The 18,276-nt window shown below is 41.1% G+C and overlaps 4 protein-coding genes across 6 annotated transcripts; 2 read left to right on the forward strand and 2 right to left on the reverse strand.

Annotated features, from left to right (window-relative positions):
* Positions 1–2,688: 2,688 nt before the first annotated feature.
* fahd1 (fumarylacetoacetate hydrolase domain containing 1) lies at positions 2,689–5,239 on the reverse strand. 2 transcript variants are annotated; one of them, XM_040123573.1, is made up of 2 exons: positions 5,114–5,239; positions 2,689–4,268 (listed from the first exon to the last, which is right to left on the reverse strand). In XM_040123573.1, the coding sequence occupies exon 2, from the start codon at positions 4,156–4,158 to the stop codon at positions 3,496–3,498; it is 663 nt and encodes a 220-aa protein (XP_039979507.1). In that variant the 5' UTR covers positions 4,159–4,268; positions 5,114–5,239; the 3' UTR covers positions 2,689–3,495. The 2 variants fall into 2 exon arrangements, with proteins under 2 accessions (XP_039979507.1, XP_039979506.1); XM_040123572.1 differs by lacking the exon at positions 5,114–5,239 and adding an exon at positions 4,373–4,525.
* Positions 4,484–8,644, forward strand: LOC120788069 (hydroxyacylglutathione hydrolase, mitochondrial-like). Its single transcript, XM_040123571.1, has 9 exons — positions 4,484–4,652; positions 5,132–5,316; positions 6,289–6,353; positions 6,518–6,635; positions 6,931–7,039; positions 7,220–7,323; positions 7,513–7,614; positions 7,727–7,806; positions 7,918–8,644. Exons 1-9 carry the CDS (start codon positions 4,586–4,588, stop codon positions 8,015–8,017), a joined length of 930 nt encoding a protein of 309 aa, XP_039979505.1. The 5' UTR covers positions 4,484–4,585; the 3' UTR covers positions 8,018–8,644.
* Positions 8,645–9,553: 909 nt separating this feature from the next.
* Positions 9,554–13,886, forward strand: LOC120804981 (hydroxyacylglutathione hydrolase-like protein). Of its 2 annotated transcripts, XM_040154744.1 has the most exons (9): positions 9,557–9,917; positions 10,127–10,269; positions 10,558–10,622; positions 10,724–10,841; positions 10,992–11,100; positions 11,336–11,439; positions 11,654–11,755; positions 12,404–12,483; positions 13,049–13,886. In XM_040154744.1, the coding sequence occupies exons 2-9, from the start codon at positions 10,147–10,149 to the stop codon at positions 13,197–13,199; spliced, it is 852 nt and encodes a 283-aa protein (XP_040010678.1). In that variant the 5' UTR covers positions 9,557–9,917; positions 10,127–10,146; the 3' UTR covers positions 13,200–13,886. The 2 variants fall into 2 exon arrangements, with proteins under 2 accessions (XP_040010690.1, XP_040010678.1); XM_040154756.1 differs by having other exon boundaries at positions 9,554–10,269.
* An 85-nt stretch (positions 13,887–13,971) lies between these two features.
* narfl (nuclear prelamin A recognition factor-like) lies at positions 13,972–18,276 on the reverse strand. Its single transcript, XM_040155724.1, has 11 exons — positions 18,170–18,276; positions 17,386–17,481; positions 17,144–17,287; positions 16,913–17,042; positions 16,636–16,770; positions 15,968–16,086; positions 15,661–15,790; positions 15,507–15,579; positions 15,277–15,414; positions 14,816–14,973; positions 13,972–14,591 (listed from the first exon to the last, which is right to left on the reverse strand). The coding sequence occupies exons 1-11, from the start codon at positions 18,233–18,235 to the stop codon at positions 14,350–14,352; spliced, it is 1,431 nt and encodes a 476-aa protein (XP_040011658.1). The 5' UTR covers positions 18,236–18,276; the 3' UTR covers positions 13,972–14,349.

Below are 18,276 nucleotides of genomic sequence, written 5' to 3' on the forward strand. Positions count from 1 at the left end.
TTTTTTTTTTCCTATAAGAATGGCCACACCACAGCACCGCCTCGTGACATTAAGTGCAGCACGCAAAGTGAGGCATTACAAATGGTCGTTTTCTGAACAAACCTACACATTGCCAAGCTGTAAAACATTTTCACATGTTGGACCTCTTTGCAATAAATTTCATGTCAGTGGACAGTGCTTTCATCCCCCAAAAAAGTCAGTGCAAAATCTCTCCAAATTTTGGAATGCCTTTCAGTCATCGAAGGACAGAATATGGTTGGTTTAAGGATGGCATTTGTGCATTTTATAACCAGAAAGAGTCTTTGTGTGTGTGTGTGTGTGTTTCTTTAAATTAAATTACATGTTTCTCGAACTTTCTTGGGGAAAAAAAGCTACACAATTAAGCTTCCTTTCAGGATCCATATGAAACATGGATACATGTTCAAGCCTTTATTCACTTTCAGTTACTTCCCTTGGGAACCTGAGGGATTTGACCCAATTACCTCCAGCAAGATAGATTCCTCTGCACTAAACCTACTAATGGACTAATGGCTACTAACAGATATTTTAACATGTCAGTGGTAATATGTCACATATTGGCATGTTATAGTTGGTGTAAAACAAGCCTCATATTCAACCGTTCATGTATCCCATCATGTCATTGTACAATCCCTTTTGATCTATGTTTGAATGTCTGCTTTCACAAATGTGTTTTAATTTTCTTGCATCATGTCAGTCCCCAGATGCTCTAGAGGCTTACAGTAGACACCTATCAAAGAAGTGCTACCAAAGTGTATGAGCAGTTATAAAGTTCACCATGTTAACATGCTTACATTTGTTAGCTGAGAACTAAACACAAAGTACAGCTCAGGCTGATGGGAATGTCTTTTTTTTTTTCAAGTATATCATAAACCAAAGTTTTGGACAATCTGAAAATTTCAACTGAATGTCAAGGCTACATTAAAAGTCAAGGGATCACCAAGGAGACTACAATTCATCCTGGGGGCGACATGTACTAAATTTCATGGCAATCCACCCAACAGTTGTTGAGACATTTTACTCAGAATTAAAAATGTCAGCCTCATGGTGGCACTAGAGGAAAAGCCATGTGATCTCAAACGCCATTTAGATTTTTCATCTGGGAACCGAAGATTTTGTGCCGATCCATCCAATAGCTGTTGAGAGTAACATCCCTGGACCCATGCTGCTGGCATGGCTAAAAATGTACAACTATGACTTTTTTCTCAACATTAGTTAGGATGTGGTAGAAACTCTACTTTATCTACAAAGGATTCCCTCCAGCCTCCACTGTTTGGCTCAGTTACCACCTGGCTTGGTTTCATGTCATGAATGACATCATTTTGAGCCCGTGTTAGATCGGAAGATGGCGGTCCCCACGTAATCTCCTCCGCCTTGAAAGCGTCAAACATACCTTCTCAGGCTCCTGCTCGATGACAACATACCGCTTCATGTGGTGAACGTTAAACCAGAGCTCAGCTCCAGCTTTGAAGCCATTGTTAAAACCTGTGAGGGTGTAATACCTTCAGTCACATGGGGACAATGAATGGTATGATTCATATCTCATAAAAGACGACACCTGTGAGCACATACTATACTGTGTGCTGCTCTAACCCTGTTGGGAAAAACAGGCCACGACTGCATTCCCCAGATCCCAAATCTAATTGAATCTGTCATAACTGTTCTAATGACGGACACATGTAACCTGAGGTCCCCTGAGGGCTGGGGGTTTGGGTCCTGTGAGTCTTGGAGATAACGTGCCCTACAGGTGTGGAAAGACGGTGTACACAGACTCAGGTTACAGCAGACTGGCCTGGGACAGGTTGATGGAGGCTCTGATTGATCCTGAAAAACAGAGAAGCCCGTGGGAGAATTGTAATTGAACCTGGGACAGATGTTAAACAGGCCAGGCAGAATGTGGTTATGGTGAACGTACATAGCCTGAAAGTCAAAGTTACACTGGATGAACAGAATTACCACAAGTCATGTTGTTCTAGTAAATGGCAATGGCAAGGGGAGTCTTTTTTGGCGTATTAGATTGTTAAAGATGAACCACACAACATTGTGTGTGCTGGCGGGCTAAGACGGATGACTGTGTTCCTGTTATTAAAAAAAATGGTTTGTTTGTTGGCATGGTGTTTGAGTGTGACCCCATCAAACTTTCTGAGGAAAACACATTTTGGCTAATCCAACGAGCAGCATCGTGTGTTCCAAACTGAAGAGGAACCACAGGTAGCCAGTGCCAAACCGTCATTCCTCCAACCTCCCTCACTAACATGACCTTTTCCTCAACTTGAGCTCATCTGGGATAAACTCTATTTAACTTTTAAGCTCCTGTAGGATACAGCACATGAATTCAGACCGCGCTGTTTTAAAGTGACTGTAGGAAATATCCCCTAGTGTGAGATGGCTTTTATCAGAAATATACAAGCTGAAAAAATCTACGGTAATGCTTATAGTGTGAAAAGTTCAAATGCCATAGATGTTGGTTCTTTATATCATCATTATTATTATTATTATTATTATTATTATTATTATTATTACTACAACATTATTGTTCTGATCATGATCATTTTTACTCTACCTCTAAATCAATATTATCCTCATACAGTATCTTGGGTATGACCAGTGGACTCATGGTGTTACACTGTGTGATTGTATTGTCACTGAAAAGAATCATTAGTCATTTAGTGTTTCTCAAAAGCTTTTAATGTTAATTTTACTCAACTAAAGTCAGCTCCATATTCAAGTATAAATCCGTTGCTTTTTGCAAAAACATGATGTGCAGTGGCGGAATGTAACGAATTACATTTACTCAAGTACTGTACTTAAATGCAATTTTAAGGCAGTAATTTCGTACTTTTACTGAAGTTAATTTGATGCAGGACTTTCGAACTTGTAACAGAGTATTTCTATACTGTTGTAGTTGTACTTTCACCTAAGTAAAAGATCTCATTACTTCTTCCGCCATTGTATTTAACTTAGCATACACAGCATATGAGGTGGTTAAAATGACAGTGATACGACAATATCACACTGTCAGGGGCCATTCTTTCTCCAATAATAACTTTAACCTCTTTGCAGATAGTATGGTCAAACTTTTACTTAAGTTTGAATGCAGTACCTCTACGTGTACGAATTTTTTTCTTTTTACAACATATTATTGCATCTTTTATTTGAGTAAAAGTTCTAAAAATTCCTTCCACTGGCGATCTAAAACGAAGACAGCTTGTGATGCATGATTTTCATAACCCTGGCTCCAGTCAAAGATACAGTAAAATAGGTCATCGAGATCGATCAACGTGACCCAACTCTGGTCTGTCAACGCAAACGCTGGACTAGGCGGCGTGAGAGCCTTCAGAAATGTGGTCCTGATGGCACCGCACTGCCACCTGCTGATCCACACAGAGACTGGAAAATTATTTAAAAGAATTAAGATTCAAGCTCCCAGTAGAAATCCCTCTCTTCTCATGGGCCTGAGTGTTTCTTTAGTGCTCACTACTGGTCTCGTCTGTCCACTCTGAAGCTCATTGTAACTACGCCCTCGATCCCGGCCTGCAGCTCATCATGCTCCTGCACGGCGGAGACTCCTTTCGGGGTCCCGGTCAGGATGAGATCCCCCTCTTCCAGGGTGATGAAGTCGCTGATGTAGCTGATGAGGTAGGGGATGGAGAAAATCATTTGGGAGGTGCAGCCGCTCTGCCGCAGCCGGTCGTTCACCTTCAGCCACAGCTTGACGTTACCCGGGTCGGGGATGCGCTCCTTGGGGATGAACTCACTGACGGGGCAGGAGGTGTTGAAAGCTTTCGCCAGGGTCCAGGGCAGGCCCTTGGACTTGCACTCGTCCTGGATGTCCCGGGCTGTCATGTCCAAGCACAGAGCGTAGCCTGCAACATGCTCCATAGCGGAGGCCTGGGGGATGGCCGTGCCCCCTTTCCCGATCACCACCCCTAGCTCCACTTCATGGTGCAGGTTGCTGGTGTACAGGGGCACCAGGATCGGGGAGCCCTCTGTGACATATGCAGAGGGGGGCTTCAGGAACAGGACGGGCTCTGTAGGAACCGCGTTTTTCAGCTCTTTGGCGTGATCTGCATAGTTTCTCCCAACGCAAATAATCTTCCTCCCCCATTCCCAAAAGCGAGAGACGTTTCGCGCTGCCATGAGTGGAGAAACGTTGGGGTGTCAACCGCTCTGAAGCAGTCAGCACCAGCTCAACCAAACTTTGACCGGCACTCACGCTCCTCAAACCTGATTGTTGACCTACGGCGAACCTGAAGGGACACACACAGCCGACTCAAAAAATCAAACATTTATGATATCGACATTTTTTAGCAATTTAACGGGGCTAAAAGGTCAAATGAAATCCATAACGTACACCCTAATGCGTCCTTGTAGATTCGTCGTAAAAATAAATTGCGCAAACAACCGATTTATTCACGCGTTTAAGTGATTATTCACGATCTACTCCCCCAGACTTGATTGGCGAAGCCTGGGAGGTTAGAGTTGAAGACGGGGCGGAGGCGGAACTGAACCAGAGCCAAACTTTTCTGGTCAATGCCGAAGCGATAAGGCCGTGCATGCTGTTGTTATGTTATTTAAGTCCCTAGCAGGGAGTGCCTGCACTCTAATAGGAGCTGCAACAGTCTTAAAATTCGGTACGTCCGCGCCGTTTCCCTGCCCTCGGCATGCTAGCCTGCGTATATGAATGCTAAGCAGTTTACGGGTTGCTCATATGTTTATGTTTTGTCGCGTCTTCGGAGGGGAGTTGTGAGGTGGTCCCAGCTGGCTCGTCTGAGCAAACATCTCCTATCCATTGCGTAACCCCCTCCGTTACAGTCACGTCAGATCAGTGCTTTGACTGCTAGGGGACAAAATTTGACGCTAACGCATTTTTTTTTTTACAGGTAGCATTGAAGCTAACGTTGTCAGCATAGTTGATCCAGATCCAATGTTATTTTCTGTGTAAACAAACAGGGGTTTGGGGTTTTTTTGGGGGGGGGGCTTGGCCTAAAACTAAACTGTTTCTAGAAGAATAGAAGGAGTTAAAAAAATAAATAAAAACTAGCTGAGAGTGTCTCCGTGTCATTCTGACTCCGGTATTCTGCCGCACACTGACCGGTGTCCTCTCCTGTAGCACCTGTGGAAGCCCGGGCCCAAGCAGCCGCTCGCCTTCACAGCGCAGTGAGGAAGTCCTCCCTGGTGGATCAGGCAAACATGAGGATTGAACTTCTCCCAGCGCTCAGTGACAACTACATGTACCTCCTGATCGATGTGGACTCCAGGGAAGCAGCTATTGTCGACCCGGTGGAACCAATAAAGGTCCGTGCATCTGTTTATTGTATTGTATTTGCTCAAGTACATGCCATGTACCATTATACTTACTAGTTGATGTACAGATTAATATTCTACATACAAAACATGTGATCAATTTATATGATGCATTAGGGATGGGCAATACTGGCAAAACCCTCTATAATAATGTATGGAATTTGATGTTGAGATATAAATGTATTTTGTGCTGTGGAAAAACTTCAGGAAAATCTATTGATAAACTGCAAGTGGATAAAATGACCTGACAGAAATGTCTTTTTTTTGTGGTTATTACAGCAAATTAAATGCCTGAACAGTCAGTGTTCACCAACATATTGATGCAAAAATCATATAAAACTCCAGTGTTGCCCTGTTTGTTATTTTGCAACATTGCCCTGATACACTTATCATGGTTAAAATAAAAAAGAAAATTGCAATGGACAAACCTCAGCCAGCTACCAAATCAAAATGCTGCAAAAAAAAAAAATACAGCAATGTACTATTTATAATATTATAGCACTGGAAGGGGCCGTTCTATATAATATGTACTTTTACTTTTATTACCTAAAGTGCATTTTACTGATGATATTTCTGCACTTAACTAGTCTTGCATTGAAGTTTTCTGAATTGCTACATACGACCATACCTTAGAAAAGGATCTCAATACTTCTTTCACCACTGCTTCCATTTAGGGCTGCAACTGATTATTATTTTAAGTATACCGTATGTAGTTTTTTCGATTATCGTTTAGTCTGTAAAATCTCAAAAAGTAAAACCAAAAGATATTCAATTTAATGATAAAAAACAGAGAAAAAACACCAACAAATCCTCACATATGAGCAGTCGGAACCAATAAATATTCTGCATTTTTTGCGTGATCAATGACAGTTCAAAATCGATAGTGAATAATTTTCTTTAGATCCATTAACCAACTAAACATTTCAGCACTACTTCAAATAGACGCGTTTTGTCTTTCAACAGGTTGTGGAGGCTGTTAGAAAACACGGTGTAAAACTCACAACAATTCTGACCACTCATCATCACTGGTAGGCTTTATATTATATTACTATATTCATAATAGCATTCAACAAACAATTGACCTAACCGGCCTAAAATGCCAACATGTTAAGAAACCCTTATACCTGCTTGAAACTACCCCTCTGCTGAACCAAAGGGTATTAACAATGCACTCATCATTTTCTCTCCTTAGGGATCATGCTAGTGGAAATGAGAAGATGGTGAAGATAATGCCAGGGCTAAAGGTCTACGGAGGAGATGACAGAGTTGATGCTATTACAAAGAAAGTTTCTCATTCCCACAGTTTCAAAGTAAGCCCACCGAGTCATGTATCCGGGGGCGGCCTTAGCTCAGGAAGTAGAGCGGGTCGTCCACTAACCGGAAGGTTAGTGGTTTGATCCCCGGCTCCCCCAGTCCGCATGTCGAAGTGTCCTTGGGGAAGATACTGAATGTGATACTGAATGTGGCATGCATTCTAAAGCGTTTTGAGTGGTTGATAAGACTTGAAAAGCGCTATATAAGTGCAGTCATTTACCATTTATCCTACAATCCAAATACAAGCCCCACATGACTTCTGTTTTCCTCACTGGTGTCATTCGTTCCCAGCTTGGATCACTCAGTGTCAAATGCCTGTTTACACCATGTCACACAACTGGTCACATCTGCTACTATGTGACAAAAGAAAACAGCACTGAGCCACCAGCTGTTTTCACAGGTATGTCTAATCACATTAACCAAGTAGATCACATGAATTGCACATGTAAATACCGGTTGATATCTGAGGAAGTGTACTCTCTGACAAAACCCTTTAATCTGTCAACCTTGACCAATCGGTATTGATGCATCCTCTGTAACAAGTCAGCCCTCCGACATGTGTGACCTTTTTTTCATGCAGGGGACACGCTCTTTGTGGCTGGATGTGGTAAATTCTTCGAGGGCACAGCAGAGCAGATGTACAAAGCCTTGATAGAAATTCTGGGACGCCTGCCTCCTGAAACGGTAAATATATGGACTCCATCTGTAATGTCAGTGTAAAAGGTATTATTGAAAGTCTAAATGTAACACTGAAGACATGAGTCATTCTTAAAGTAATTGAGTGATTGATTGAATTGGGGTTCTGTGAATGCAATATTCTGATAAAGTATGCTCAAGCTGTACCACAGACTGACTAACCATGGTGTGTTTAAGCGCGTTTATTGCGGTCACGAGTACACTGTCAGCAATCTGAAATTTGCCCATCATGTGGAACCAGACAATGAAGTCATTCGGAAGAAGCTAGCATGGGCAAAGGTATTTGATTTACGTGTCACATCTAATTAATCATTACCTCAGTCACATGATCAACCACTGAAACTGTTCAAAGTAAAAAACTTTGCGTGTGTGTGTATTTGTATTTTTGTAGGAGAAATGCAGCAATGGAGAAGCTACTATTCCATCCACTTTGGCAGATGAATTCACATTTAACCCCTTTATGAGAGTAAAGTATGTAAAACTTGACCAAATGCTAGTTATTCCAGGCGTTTGTAGTTTGTTTAGAGCTAATTACACTTAAAGTGCTGCCTGACTGACCCCCGTTTTTGATGTTTAATTTAGAGAGAAGTCCATCCAAGGTCACGTAAAGCAGACGGACCCGATTGAAACCATGAGAAGTCTCCGGAAAGAAAAAGATGGCTTCCGGGTGCCCAAGGAGTGACGCCCCATGCACTCATTCTGACTGTTTCCGAACAACTGCTTACAACATTGTCAGTAGTATACTAAAGAAAATATGTGCAACTCTTCAAAGATATTTGAAATAGACCTGCTGCATTCACTCTCAGTCAAGGCGCACATTTTTATCTCTAAGTTCAGCCCTAATATGGCTAAAAACGTCTCTCTCATTGTTTTAATTTAATTTAGTTTGTTTGGCTGATGTTGGTGGGACAATTTTTAAGGAATATATGGCCATTAATTGAATGCTTTAAATGGAAATAAGTTTGTTAATCTGTAAATGGGAGTTTTAGAGTGTATTTAGTATAATGTTGTAATATATTGATGTACAAATTCAGCTACTGCTTTGATTGAGTGTTTAAATTCGAAACCTTTAACAAGACAGACAGGCACTTGAGTAGCAAATGTTGGAATATGTATAAAATTTCTTTACAGAGAAATTACTTTCTCAATTTAGAGATTGATATCAATGTTTTATTCTGACCTGGAATGTTTCCTCCTACTTTTTCTTCTCATATTTGCTTGAAAGCTGTTAGTTTGGTTGTTTATTATGTATGATTTGGCAGGAGTGGCTTTTAATTCTTCCTTCATTTAAAAGCATTCTGTGAGCACAGCACTGTCCACTTATTGGTGTGTCGGCATTAAATGTTAGATACCCTGAATGCTGTTTTGCATGTAAAGCACAATCTTAAAAAGAATATTGCATGATGTTCGCTGGAAAAAGCAATAAAATATGTTGTAAGTCAGTAAAACTAAAAGCATTTAAAAGGTGCTCTTAAGTATCAATAGTAAAAGTAGTCATGCTGCAGAACAGTCCCATTGAAAGAGTATATATTATATTGTTAGATGAACATGTCAGTAGCATTTTAATATGGTTGGTTGAAGGGGAGCTAATTTTAAAGGCCCTGCACAACCACACGTGTGCTTTTACTGAGTCAGGCTGATGAGACCTCTGCTCAGGTCGAAAGCTTCATGAATGAAATGAATGAAAAGGAATGATCACATCATGACCTCACCCACCCTAATAGGTCCAGTAGGACATTTAACTGCTTTGTACACTGTTGGGTAGTTAGATCGATATAAATGTATCACATTTTATATGATGATCATATGTTTTATATATTTTTTTAAAAATTGTCTGCAGAGTAACTTATAACTGGAGGTGTCAAAAATGCAGTGGAGTAAAAAAAAGTACTTTTTTTCTGATATAAAGTGAAGTAAAAGTATAGCAGAAAATAGAAATGTTCAAAATTGTATCACAACCTGAGTAAATTACTACTAGTGATAAGTAATGAGTGTTTTATTCCATGAAAGTATTTTACATCCGGATTGAAATCATCTTTATTATTTTCAAATCACAATAATAAAAAAAAAAAGTCTTTATTTTCAACCAAGTTGAACATTTTTCATATCAAATATTGAGCGCAATCTAACAAACAAAACCTTTTTTAACATAGTGATTTACACATGGCGCTTTCATTGAGAAGAGAGAATTCACATTCACTGAGAACATAATCAAATTAAAATAAATGAAGACATTTCCTTTTCAACAATAACTTACTCATTTAAAGTGAATTAACCTCGCTGTATATACAGTATATAAAATGGTTCTCAATAACAATCCACATCGATTATTTTTTACATTTTGATGTTCCATATTTATGTTTTTAGAATGAAGCATAGGAATAACTGACCACATCTTGATAAACCACAGACTGAAATCCCGCATGGTTGGAAGATTCGGGCTCGATTAAAATGTCTTGGTTTTTGACATGTTGGCTCGATGATGTCGCGATAACTTCTCACTCCGAACGCAGACATGTAGGAGAATAATTTTCAGGGCACCGCAGGCACAAACAGACTAATCGGGAACCTGTTAAACTGAGGTAACCGGGTTTTTCCATCTCTTGTGTAGACTGTTTGCTTGACCGCTGATGTTAAAGCCGCAGAAAATGCTCATGACACATCGCCAGAGCCAGGGCTAGCTAACAGCGGCATGCTCTTATGGTCAGTGGCCAGTCCACAGCTGGCGCAGATGTTGGCTGGACGACTGTCGATGCGAGCGATGTTGACTAACTTAAACCTCTCCTCCAAGTGTCGCGCACAGTGGCGCGCATGCGTGTGAGGGGGGCCATGAAGGTAAAGGTGATATCCATCCTGGAGGACAACTACATGTACCTGGTGATAGAGGAGCAGAGTGGACAGGCCATAGCTGTGGACCCTGCTGTACCACACCGGGTGAGAGATCCGATGTTATTGTTCAGGTTCAGTCTTTGTGATGCACACTGGAAACAACAAAACCCAAAAGTAATGGATTAAATAAAAAGGAGGATTATAAAGCCATCTCACAAATAAATACATAAAGTAATGACAAAATTTAGAAGCTGGGCCCAGGGAATGTTTGGCATATTGGTTTTTAAGTTAACTTTAATGATTATTCAATAATCAAAATAATTGTTGATGATTTATTCAAGTGACTATTCCTTTTCAGCTCAGTTTCACGTTTTTGTTTTTGTTTTTCTTCAGCTGCTAGAAATCGTGAAGAGAGAGGGCTTGTCTCTGACGGCTGTCCTCACCACACACCATCACTGGTAAGAAGAGTGTTTGGGGTACAGGAGGGTCCGGACAAGAACACCACAACGCCCAAACGGATTAGAGCAAATGTAACAGCTGACCTGCTCTCACCACGCAGGGACCATGCGCGGGGGAATGAGGCTCTGCTGAAGGAGGTTCCCGGGTTGAGGGTGTACGGGGGAGACGATCGGATCGGGGGTCTGACTGATAAAGTCACCAGCGCTCAGGAACTCAAGGTGCCCACAAAGTAACAGGTGTAAAATGTCCTTACCTGGACAGTGGTCCAGTTATGATGTCAACACATCAGTTCTACGAAAATACAGCTTCTCTTGTCGTCTCTCTGCCACGTTGTCATTTGATATTGTGTTTTTTTTCTCCGTTTGCAGTTTGACTCCATCAATGTGAGGTGCTTATTTACTCCCTGCCATACCTCTGGTCACATGTGCTACTTTGTGTGGGAGGATGAGTGCACTGACGCCCCTGCTGTGTTCACAGGTTTTTGCTTGTAAACATAAAGAGCTGGTGGACCAGTTGAAATCTGACACGTACATTTCTCCATGCAGCTTATACCTGTACATTACACTCACTGTGTTCTTAGGCAAATTTGCTACATAACGTCATTTTGAGCGGCTAGAGACGTGAATCCATGCGCTGTTCTTGTTGTGTGGTATGACATGGACTCACCACTGCCCCCTGTGACATTTCAGCGTTGTCTTTCTTTGGTTGTTAGGGGATACGCTTTTTATCGGTGGATGTGGGAGGTTTCTTGAGGGTACGGCAGAACAGATGTACCACAATCTCACCCAGGTGCTGGGCTCCCTACCTCAAGACACGGTCAGTGGGGGTAAAAGATATTTGTGGTGGTCATGTGCAGCCCTCACAGGATTAACTATGGCTAACGTGACCTCAAATAAGAGCTGAGTCACACTGGTGAATAAACACACACAATGGAAGGATTGAGTTCAGCCTGGCTCAAACTCAAACTCTACTGCTACGTGTGTGAGGAAGCAGTAGGCCTGACTTTAAATCACGCTTTGCTCCTCCGTAGAAGGTGTTCTGCGGACACGAGTACACCATTAAGAACCTGAAGTTTGCCATGCGGGTGGAGCCGGAGAACGAGAAGGTTAAAGAGATGCTGAGCTGGGCCAGGGTGAGCACTACAATGAAAACTGCTTAAAGAATGAAGCTTGCAATATCACCCGTTTTTTTTTTGTCAACAACAGACCAAAACTTTAACAGTGTCTTTCTCGTAATACTTTCCTGTTTCCCCAGCCTTTCTGTGGCTCTCAGCCCCAAGCCCATTGTTTCCTATTAAAGATGTAAATGTTTAAAAACAGGTCACAGTTTATACTCTCATTATTAAAACAAGGGTAAATTATTTCCTTAAAACGGTGGATGCTGTAGTTGTTAGCAAATATTACACAAAAAGTATTAAATACTGCATTTGTACGGGACTACTTTCAGCTGTTGATTAATACACATTTTTAGTTCTAGTGAGTATTTCCGGCAGCAGGATGGTGTACATGGGACTGTCTCAAAATAAACAACAGTGCCCATGTTCAACATATTATATTTTTTAAAGTTATCGGACAAAAATGGTGGCCTATGGCACAGCAACATAAGCTATTTCAGGCTCTGGGTACAGAGTTCTTAGGAAATATTCGTAATTAGTTTTCAGCCTTTTCATGGGATTTGTTGACAAGAAAAGAAAAATATGGAATATTGCCAGTGTTACTGTTGAAGCACAGATAAGAAATATTTATTATGCTATATTGCCTGACAGTCTTTGTGTCTGCAGGCCAGAGATGATGACGACAAACCCACAGTGCCATCTACCCTAATGGAGGAGTTTGAATACAACCCTTTTCTTCGCCTCTCGTGAGTTGAGATATTTACATACATTTATGTATGAAACATAGAAGGTGCCGAGTGAAAAAGAGTCTCCCGTTGCCATCTTGCTAACAACTGGGGACAAACTTAACATTTAAATTAGCCATGGCAGATGAGGAAAAAAAAAAGTTTTTCCAAAATGACTGGTTGTAGCTTTTATTTCAGAGCTGCTATTTCTATATTGATCAGCAGTCAGAATTGTTAACTGATACAAAGGGGCAGCTTTAAGACTGAAAGCTCACTAAAATTTAGGAAAGTCTCCCTGTCACAATTTAGTTCAGACTATCTTGTTTTGTTTTCCATTCAAATAACATAAGTCCCATCCTCTGTATGCTTGTTATGCTGCTTCTTCCAGCATTGCCAGTACAGGAATTATGTGTATACTTGTTTTCTCTGTGCTCTTCTTGATTGGCTAGTAAAACAGGCACGTTTTCTGGTGAGCTCATGTTTCAGGATCTTTCATTTCCGCAACCAGCAAGTTTCCTGCCACAATTTTTTTTTCTTATACTTTCTTTCACTCGTCAAGCTTTCTTATCCTCGTCCTTTACTGTAGGGAGGAAGGAGTGCAAAAGTTCACAGGGCAGACCAACCCCATAGAGGTGCTGCGGGTCCTGCGGAAGGAGAAGGACAAATTTAAGAAGCCCAAGGAGAGACTTCCTCCTCACGCCATGTTGGCTTTGGAGTGGGGGCTGCTCAGACCCTGAGATCCAGTTTCAGAGCTCCGAACACGTCACATACTCAAATGTCAAGTTGCACTAGTTTGAACGACTGAATGGAGCAAGATACAACACCGAAGTGTGTGGAGTTTGTTGCTTTAAGCCCGAATTTAAACACTATATACTGCTGGGTGCCTGGTTGACCCTCAAGGGGCATGTCTATTGTTTTAGTTATTATAAAACCATGTCTGCACAAAAGGGCCCGTGTAAAGCTGCTTTCATTGAATATTCATACAATCTAATAATTTTTGAAGGCTGGTCGCCAAGCCTATTATGCACAAACTATGTATTTATTTGGGCAGGGGGGTGATCTTAATTTCTTTGACTTACTTGTGTTAGAAGGTTTCATTTCCTTGTAAGTACTTTTGCTCTGCCTACATGTTTATTTTCTGTCTGGTAACCTTGCCACAGCTTTCTCATTTAACATTTGCCTGATTTCAGTGTGGACATACTCTGTGTATTTTCAGTCACTCTTTTGCTTACTTTTACACTTGTCTGTCTTTTAGACAGTATTTAGGACAGGTATCTGATATGTTATAACTGCACCACAAGGGCAGAAAAAGATCCAGTCTACATCACTATGAATGTAAATTGCTGCTTTTTATCCCAGAGTTTACATCGTCACTTTGCAAGAGCTCATAACTGTACATCACAGTCAAGATTATTCAATAAAACATCCGTCTGAATCCATATTGTTGAATATATTCTTTACGTTTCAAAAATTACAAAACAAATGGCTACGATTAAATAATGTGTTTATTTTTCAAAATGTATATACAGTATATTTATAATCATTAGGTTAAATACAAGGAATGTTTATATTTTGCTTTGTGTTAATTCAGCTCTCATTTTCAAAGTGTATCAGGCCACAATAATGATTTATTTACTATTTATACATTTCAAAGGACAATCAGTGGTGTATGGGAAAATGACATACACATAATTTGGCTTTGCTTAGGCATTGCACCTATTATCTGTGCCCTGGTCTTCAGTCATGCAAGGCTCACAGTTTTAAAGTGGTTTAAAGGTTGCTGGCATACATCGAACCTGCTCATATTCAACTTTGCCCACATTACCCTTCCTTTCTCTCTCAGCAGAGACAAAAACTGTCATATCTGGACGGTTCTGCAGTCACTCGTCACCACTTCATAGCGAGCCCATTGGTCATCTTCTCCACGGTGTGGTACTGTGTGTGCAGCAGCTCTTTGGCTCTCTCTTCCCCCACACTGCGGAGCCAGGACTGATACAGCTCGGCCACGCGAGTGTCGTCTTCTGGCGACAGGGGACGCTCTGCCTTGTAGAGCTCCTCAACCCTCTGGAGAAGCTCCTTTGGGTTCTGACTAGGTAAGGCCTTCACCTGTCCACCGCCATTTAGACAACCTGCATATTAACAAGAGGTTAGAGGAGAAACACGCTGGGGTTTAATTTCCTTGCAAGCCATTGTCATTACTATGCTCATTGTGCTTTTTAGTGATATGTAACAATGATGTCATGGTAGTACTAAACTGTTTAACTCCAGTGTGGCAAACATATGCTATACCAGCAGGAATTCACACATAAATGTAGGATTTTGGAAATTCTGACTTGAGCATTTTTCTCCTTACCTGATGGACAAGCCATCACTTCCACAAAGTGGTAAGGAGACTTCCCCCTCTTCAGTTTCTGCACCAAGTTCTGGATGTTGCGGAAGCCGTATGTGGAAGCAAAGCACAACAGGACTACTCCATCCTTCTCAAGAGTCACCTCCTGGAAGTCTTTATTCCTGTGGCAGAGGGGTTGAGTTGGGAAAACAGGAACATTCAGCAACGTTTATACACACGTTTTACACAAATGGGGCCAGCACACGTGCAAAGATTCTAAAAACAAGAACGATGAGGTAGGATACTGGTTGGGTGACATAACATTTTGGCATTACTTGTGAAAAACTATTGTGAGTTCATTAAACCTGTTTGAATGTATATAACGATCACTGGGACTGGATTCGTATTGAATTCTAATTTAACTGATCCAGGAAGCATAATTAACCTACACCACTCATTACCATAAGCTGCTGAGACAGACTCACCTGAGGGTCTTGTACGTGAGTTCTTTAACTTCCTCTCCAAACAACTGCTTGGCAGCATAGGTGAAGGCATGATGGAGGTAACCCCCTGAACCACTCCCAGCATGGCTCAGGAACTCATCCCCACAAACACTGCTGAACCTGGGTGAAGAATAAAATGTAATGTAAGAGTCCACTTATTCTTCTGGAAATTCATGCCATGGCTTATTTTAAAAGAGGCGAAGAGAACGTACATTGTATCTAGGGCTGCAGGCTCCAAATCATTAAGGGAAACATTTTCCTCCTCCAGCATTTTCTGAACCTCTCCTGTATGCGATGGTGAAAATTATAAAAAAAAACATTCCACAATCATACTCACAAACAACATCGTAGGAGTAGTTACTGTACCAGAGGTGATGACACAGTCCACTTCTCTAGTCTCAGCTTTGTTCAGGTAGAAGTCTGACCTTGAGGCTTCAAGTTTCTTGTCAAAACAGGGCATTACTGCCACATGGTAGATCTGCTGTGGACTCAGGCCCTAACAACACAGAAAATGAACACCTCAATGGCAACTCATTATTCACTCTCTTTTGATAATGGTACATCTACGTACATTGACAGCAGTCAATCACCAGCACTGGAGACACCAGGGTTTAACCCTCCCCATTTGCTTCGATACTAAAAACTATATTTCTAATTCATATATAAACATTACCTGTTGTTCAGCAAAATAGCCTTTAACCAGCGAACCCATCATCTGCTGCGGGGAGCGAGTGGTACTAATGTACGGAAGAATAAACTCCCCGTGGGTCTTCTCTGCATAGCAGATCCAACCTGAATAAAAACACACACACACACACACACACACACACACACACGCACACACACACACACACAAATGGAGCTTGGTCTTGCTGGTGATCTTTGGACAAACATTGAACACACAATGAATATAAGTTTTATTACACTAAAGCGACTGATGCTCCTTTTTCACCTTTTTATTTAGTATGACAGTGAGTGACATGGTCCACCACCACCAACATGAAAAAGGTTCTTCCCTCAACTTAGCTGCATACAAATTAAGTTAATGAAGATTTTTTCTACTGATGTTATATTAATCCATGGGATTTCACATTGGAGGATTGAAATAAGTGTATACAATTAAAAAAAACAAACAAACACTGAAAGCATGTAATTTCTGAAAAAAAAAAAAACCCAATTAATGAATACACCTGGTGGTCAATGAAATGAACAATGGTTCACTCTTTCTTAATTAGTAGCTGACAGGAAATGAGGGAGAGAAATGAGGATGACATGTAACACAGGTCCCCAGCATGGACACGACACTTCAACATTATACATTCAGGGTTTTTAGTGGAATACCTGGACAGGCAGATGTCAGCATGGGCAGGGCCTTGTTGTTCTGCTCCTTGCTCTGGAACCTCTCCACAAACTCTCTCTGGCTCTCCAGAAGGCTGAAGGTCCGACTAAAGCTAGTGTCAAACACGTGATGAACCCCTGCAATAATTAAGTGTTATGATGATAATAAATATTCAGGGGTGACTCTGTCTGCCTAAATCAACCCATCTTATTGTCATTTCCTGTTTTGCTTTGAGTTGTGTGATTTAAAAAGGACATCAAAAGTAATAATTGCACTCACCCATGCCTTTGAAGAAAGAAGTAAGTCTCCTGCCTGTCTCACTACTGCTGAGGTCATATTTGGCTGCGAGGGAGGCTCTGGACTGCGGTGACACCGACACCACCACAACCTTATGCTCAGTCGCATTGGCCTGACACACAAAATGTTCACTCTCATATTACAAAGGCTGCGAAAGCAATCTTGACCAGGCATATAATACACAAGGATTAAAACACATGTGTCCGCCTCTACCTTGTTGCTGCGCAGCACTTTAAAGAGCTCCTCGTGGCTCTGCTGTGTGATGAGGACACTCTCAGCTGAGGTGATACAGCCACTGCAAGCCAAACAGTCATTCAGTGTGATCTTTGCTTTCTCCAGTTTCTTCTTCCCACCGTCCTACGAACACAAAGCTAATTAATTCAAGGTAAATTACAGTGCAATACTGCAGTTTTTAACTATACACACAGGTTTTTTGTATAAGCCTCGATACCCACCTGGTTGATTTGGACGTAACTGCCATCATCTTCTATTTGAATTTTGGCCACAGATTTGCCTTGTTTCTTCTCTACTTTGACAGGTTTGACACATTCCTGAAGAACAGAGAAAACAGAGACACGCATAAACCAAACTACAAAATACTGGTGTTCAATTTTGTTAATTAACTCTATGAACAAGATAAACACAGCAATTTGTAACAACATCCAAAGGCACCTGACAGAACTGCGTAAGAACGGAGATCAGACAATAGTATAGTAAATAAAAACAAACAAACATTATTAAAAGCATCAGTGGGGGTTTTAGATAGACCAAGATCTCTAGGCAGATTCAGCAGCCGTTTTTTGTTTTTATTCACAAAGATCAAGGACGTCAGAAAATGACTAAATTCTTCATGACAGGTGAGAAAAGCAAATCCAAATGCAAATAAACATCAGTGCCACCTCATTCAGCACATGGTAGGTGATAAATCTAAATTATATTAATTGGCAAAATAACTAGTTTATAGTTACAAAGAACATTCAACCTCACAATTTAAAATAAAGTATAATTTATCTATATCCACTAAAACCCAGTTATTACCAAAAACAGGATATTTCATCCTGCTTACATCATAGCTAACATTAGCAGCAAGCTAACCGCGTACGCATGATATTTTTAACGTTCTCGGGTTTTACACCTCGTCAGTTGTCAGCCTCATCTTAGCGGTAACAATTAAACCAAGTACTTGAAATAGCACGGAACAACTATAATGTTGTAACATGTCACAACAAGTTTCACTACCTGAGAGGGGGTGATAAAATCATCCAGATCTGTCAACTGCAGCACACCGCTGAAGTGCGAAGCCATATTTGCTGCCGTAAAGTGTCTGTTGTTTACTTTTGTGTCGT

The sequence above is a fragment of the Xiphias gladius genome, chromosome 3 (assembly GCF_016859285.1).
Source record: "Xiphias gladius isolate SHS-SW01 ecotype Sanya breed wild chromosome 3, ASM1685928v1, whole genome shotgun sequence".
NCBI lineage: Eukaryota > Metazoa > Chordata > Actinopteri > Istiophoriformes > Xiphiidae > Xiphias > Xiphias gladius.

What these genes read in the sequence shown, in the direction of transcription:
- LOC120788069 (XM_040123571.1), top strand. Translation starts at nt 4,586, where the DNA reads ATGTTATTTAAGTCCCTAGCAGGGAGTGCCTGCACTCTAATAGGAGCT. An exon ending in TGCAACAGTCTTAAAATTCG is followed by an intron (nt 4,653 to 5,131) that starts GTACGTCCGCGC and finishes CCTCTCCTGTAG; the next exon opens with CACCTGTGGAAGCCCGGGCC. An exon ending in ACCCGGTGGAACCAATAAAG is followed by an intron (nt 5,317 to 6,288) that starts GTCCGTGCATCT and finishes GTCTTTCAACAG; the next exon opens with GTTGTGGAGGCTGTTAGAAA.
- fahd1 (XM_040123573.1), bottom strand. Translation starts at nt 4,158, where the DNA reads ATGGCAGCGCGAAACGTCTCTCGCTTTTGGGAATGGGGGAGGAAGATT.
- LOC120804981 (XM_040154756.1), top strand. Translation starts at nt 10,147, where the DNA reads ATGCGTGTGAGGGGGGCCATGAAGGTAAAGGTGATATCCATCCTGGAG. An exon ending in ACCCTGCTGTACCACACCGG is followed by an intron (nt 10,270 to 10,557) that starts GTGAGAGATCCG and finishes GTTTTTCTTCAG; the next exon opens with CTGCTAGAAATCGTGAAGAG. An exon ending in GCTCCCTACCTCAAGACACG is followed by an intron (nt 11,440 to 11,653) that starts GTCAGTGGGGGT and finishes GCTCCTCCGTAG; the next exon opens with AAGGTGTTCTGCGGACACGA.
- narfl (XM_040155724.1), bottom strand. Translation starts at nt 18,235, where the DNA reads ATGGCTTCGCACTTCAGCGGTGTGCTGCAGTTGACAGATCTGGATGAT. An exon ending in ATTTTATCACCCCCTCTCAG is followed by an intron (nt 17,482 to 18,169) that starts GTAGTGAAACTT and finishes TCTGTTCTTCAG; the next exon opens with GAATGTGTCAAACCTGTCAA. An exon ending in TTCTTTCTTCAAAGGCATGG is followed by an intron (nt 16,771 to 16,912) that starts GTGAGTGCAATT and finishes TAATTATTGCAG; the next exon opens with GGGTTCATCACGTGTTTGAC.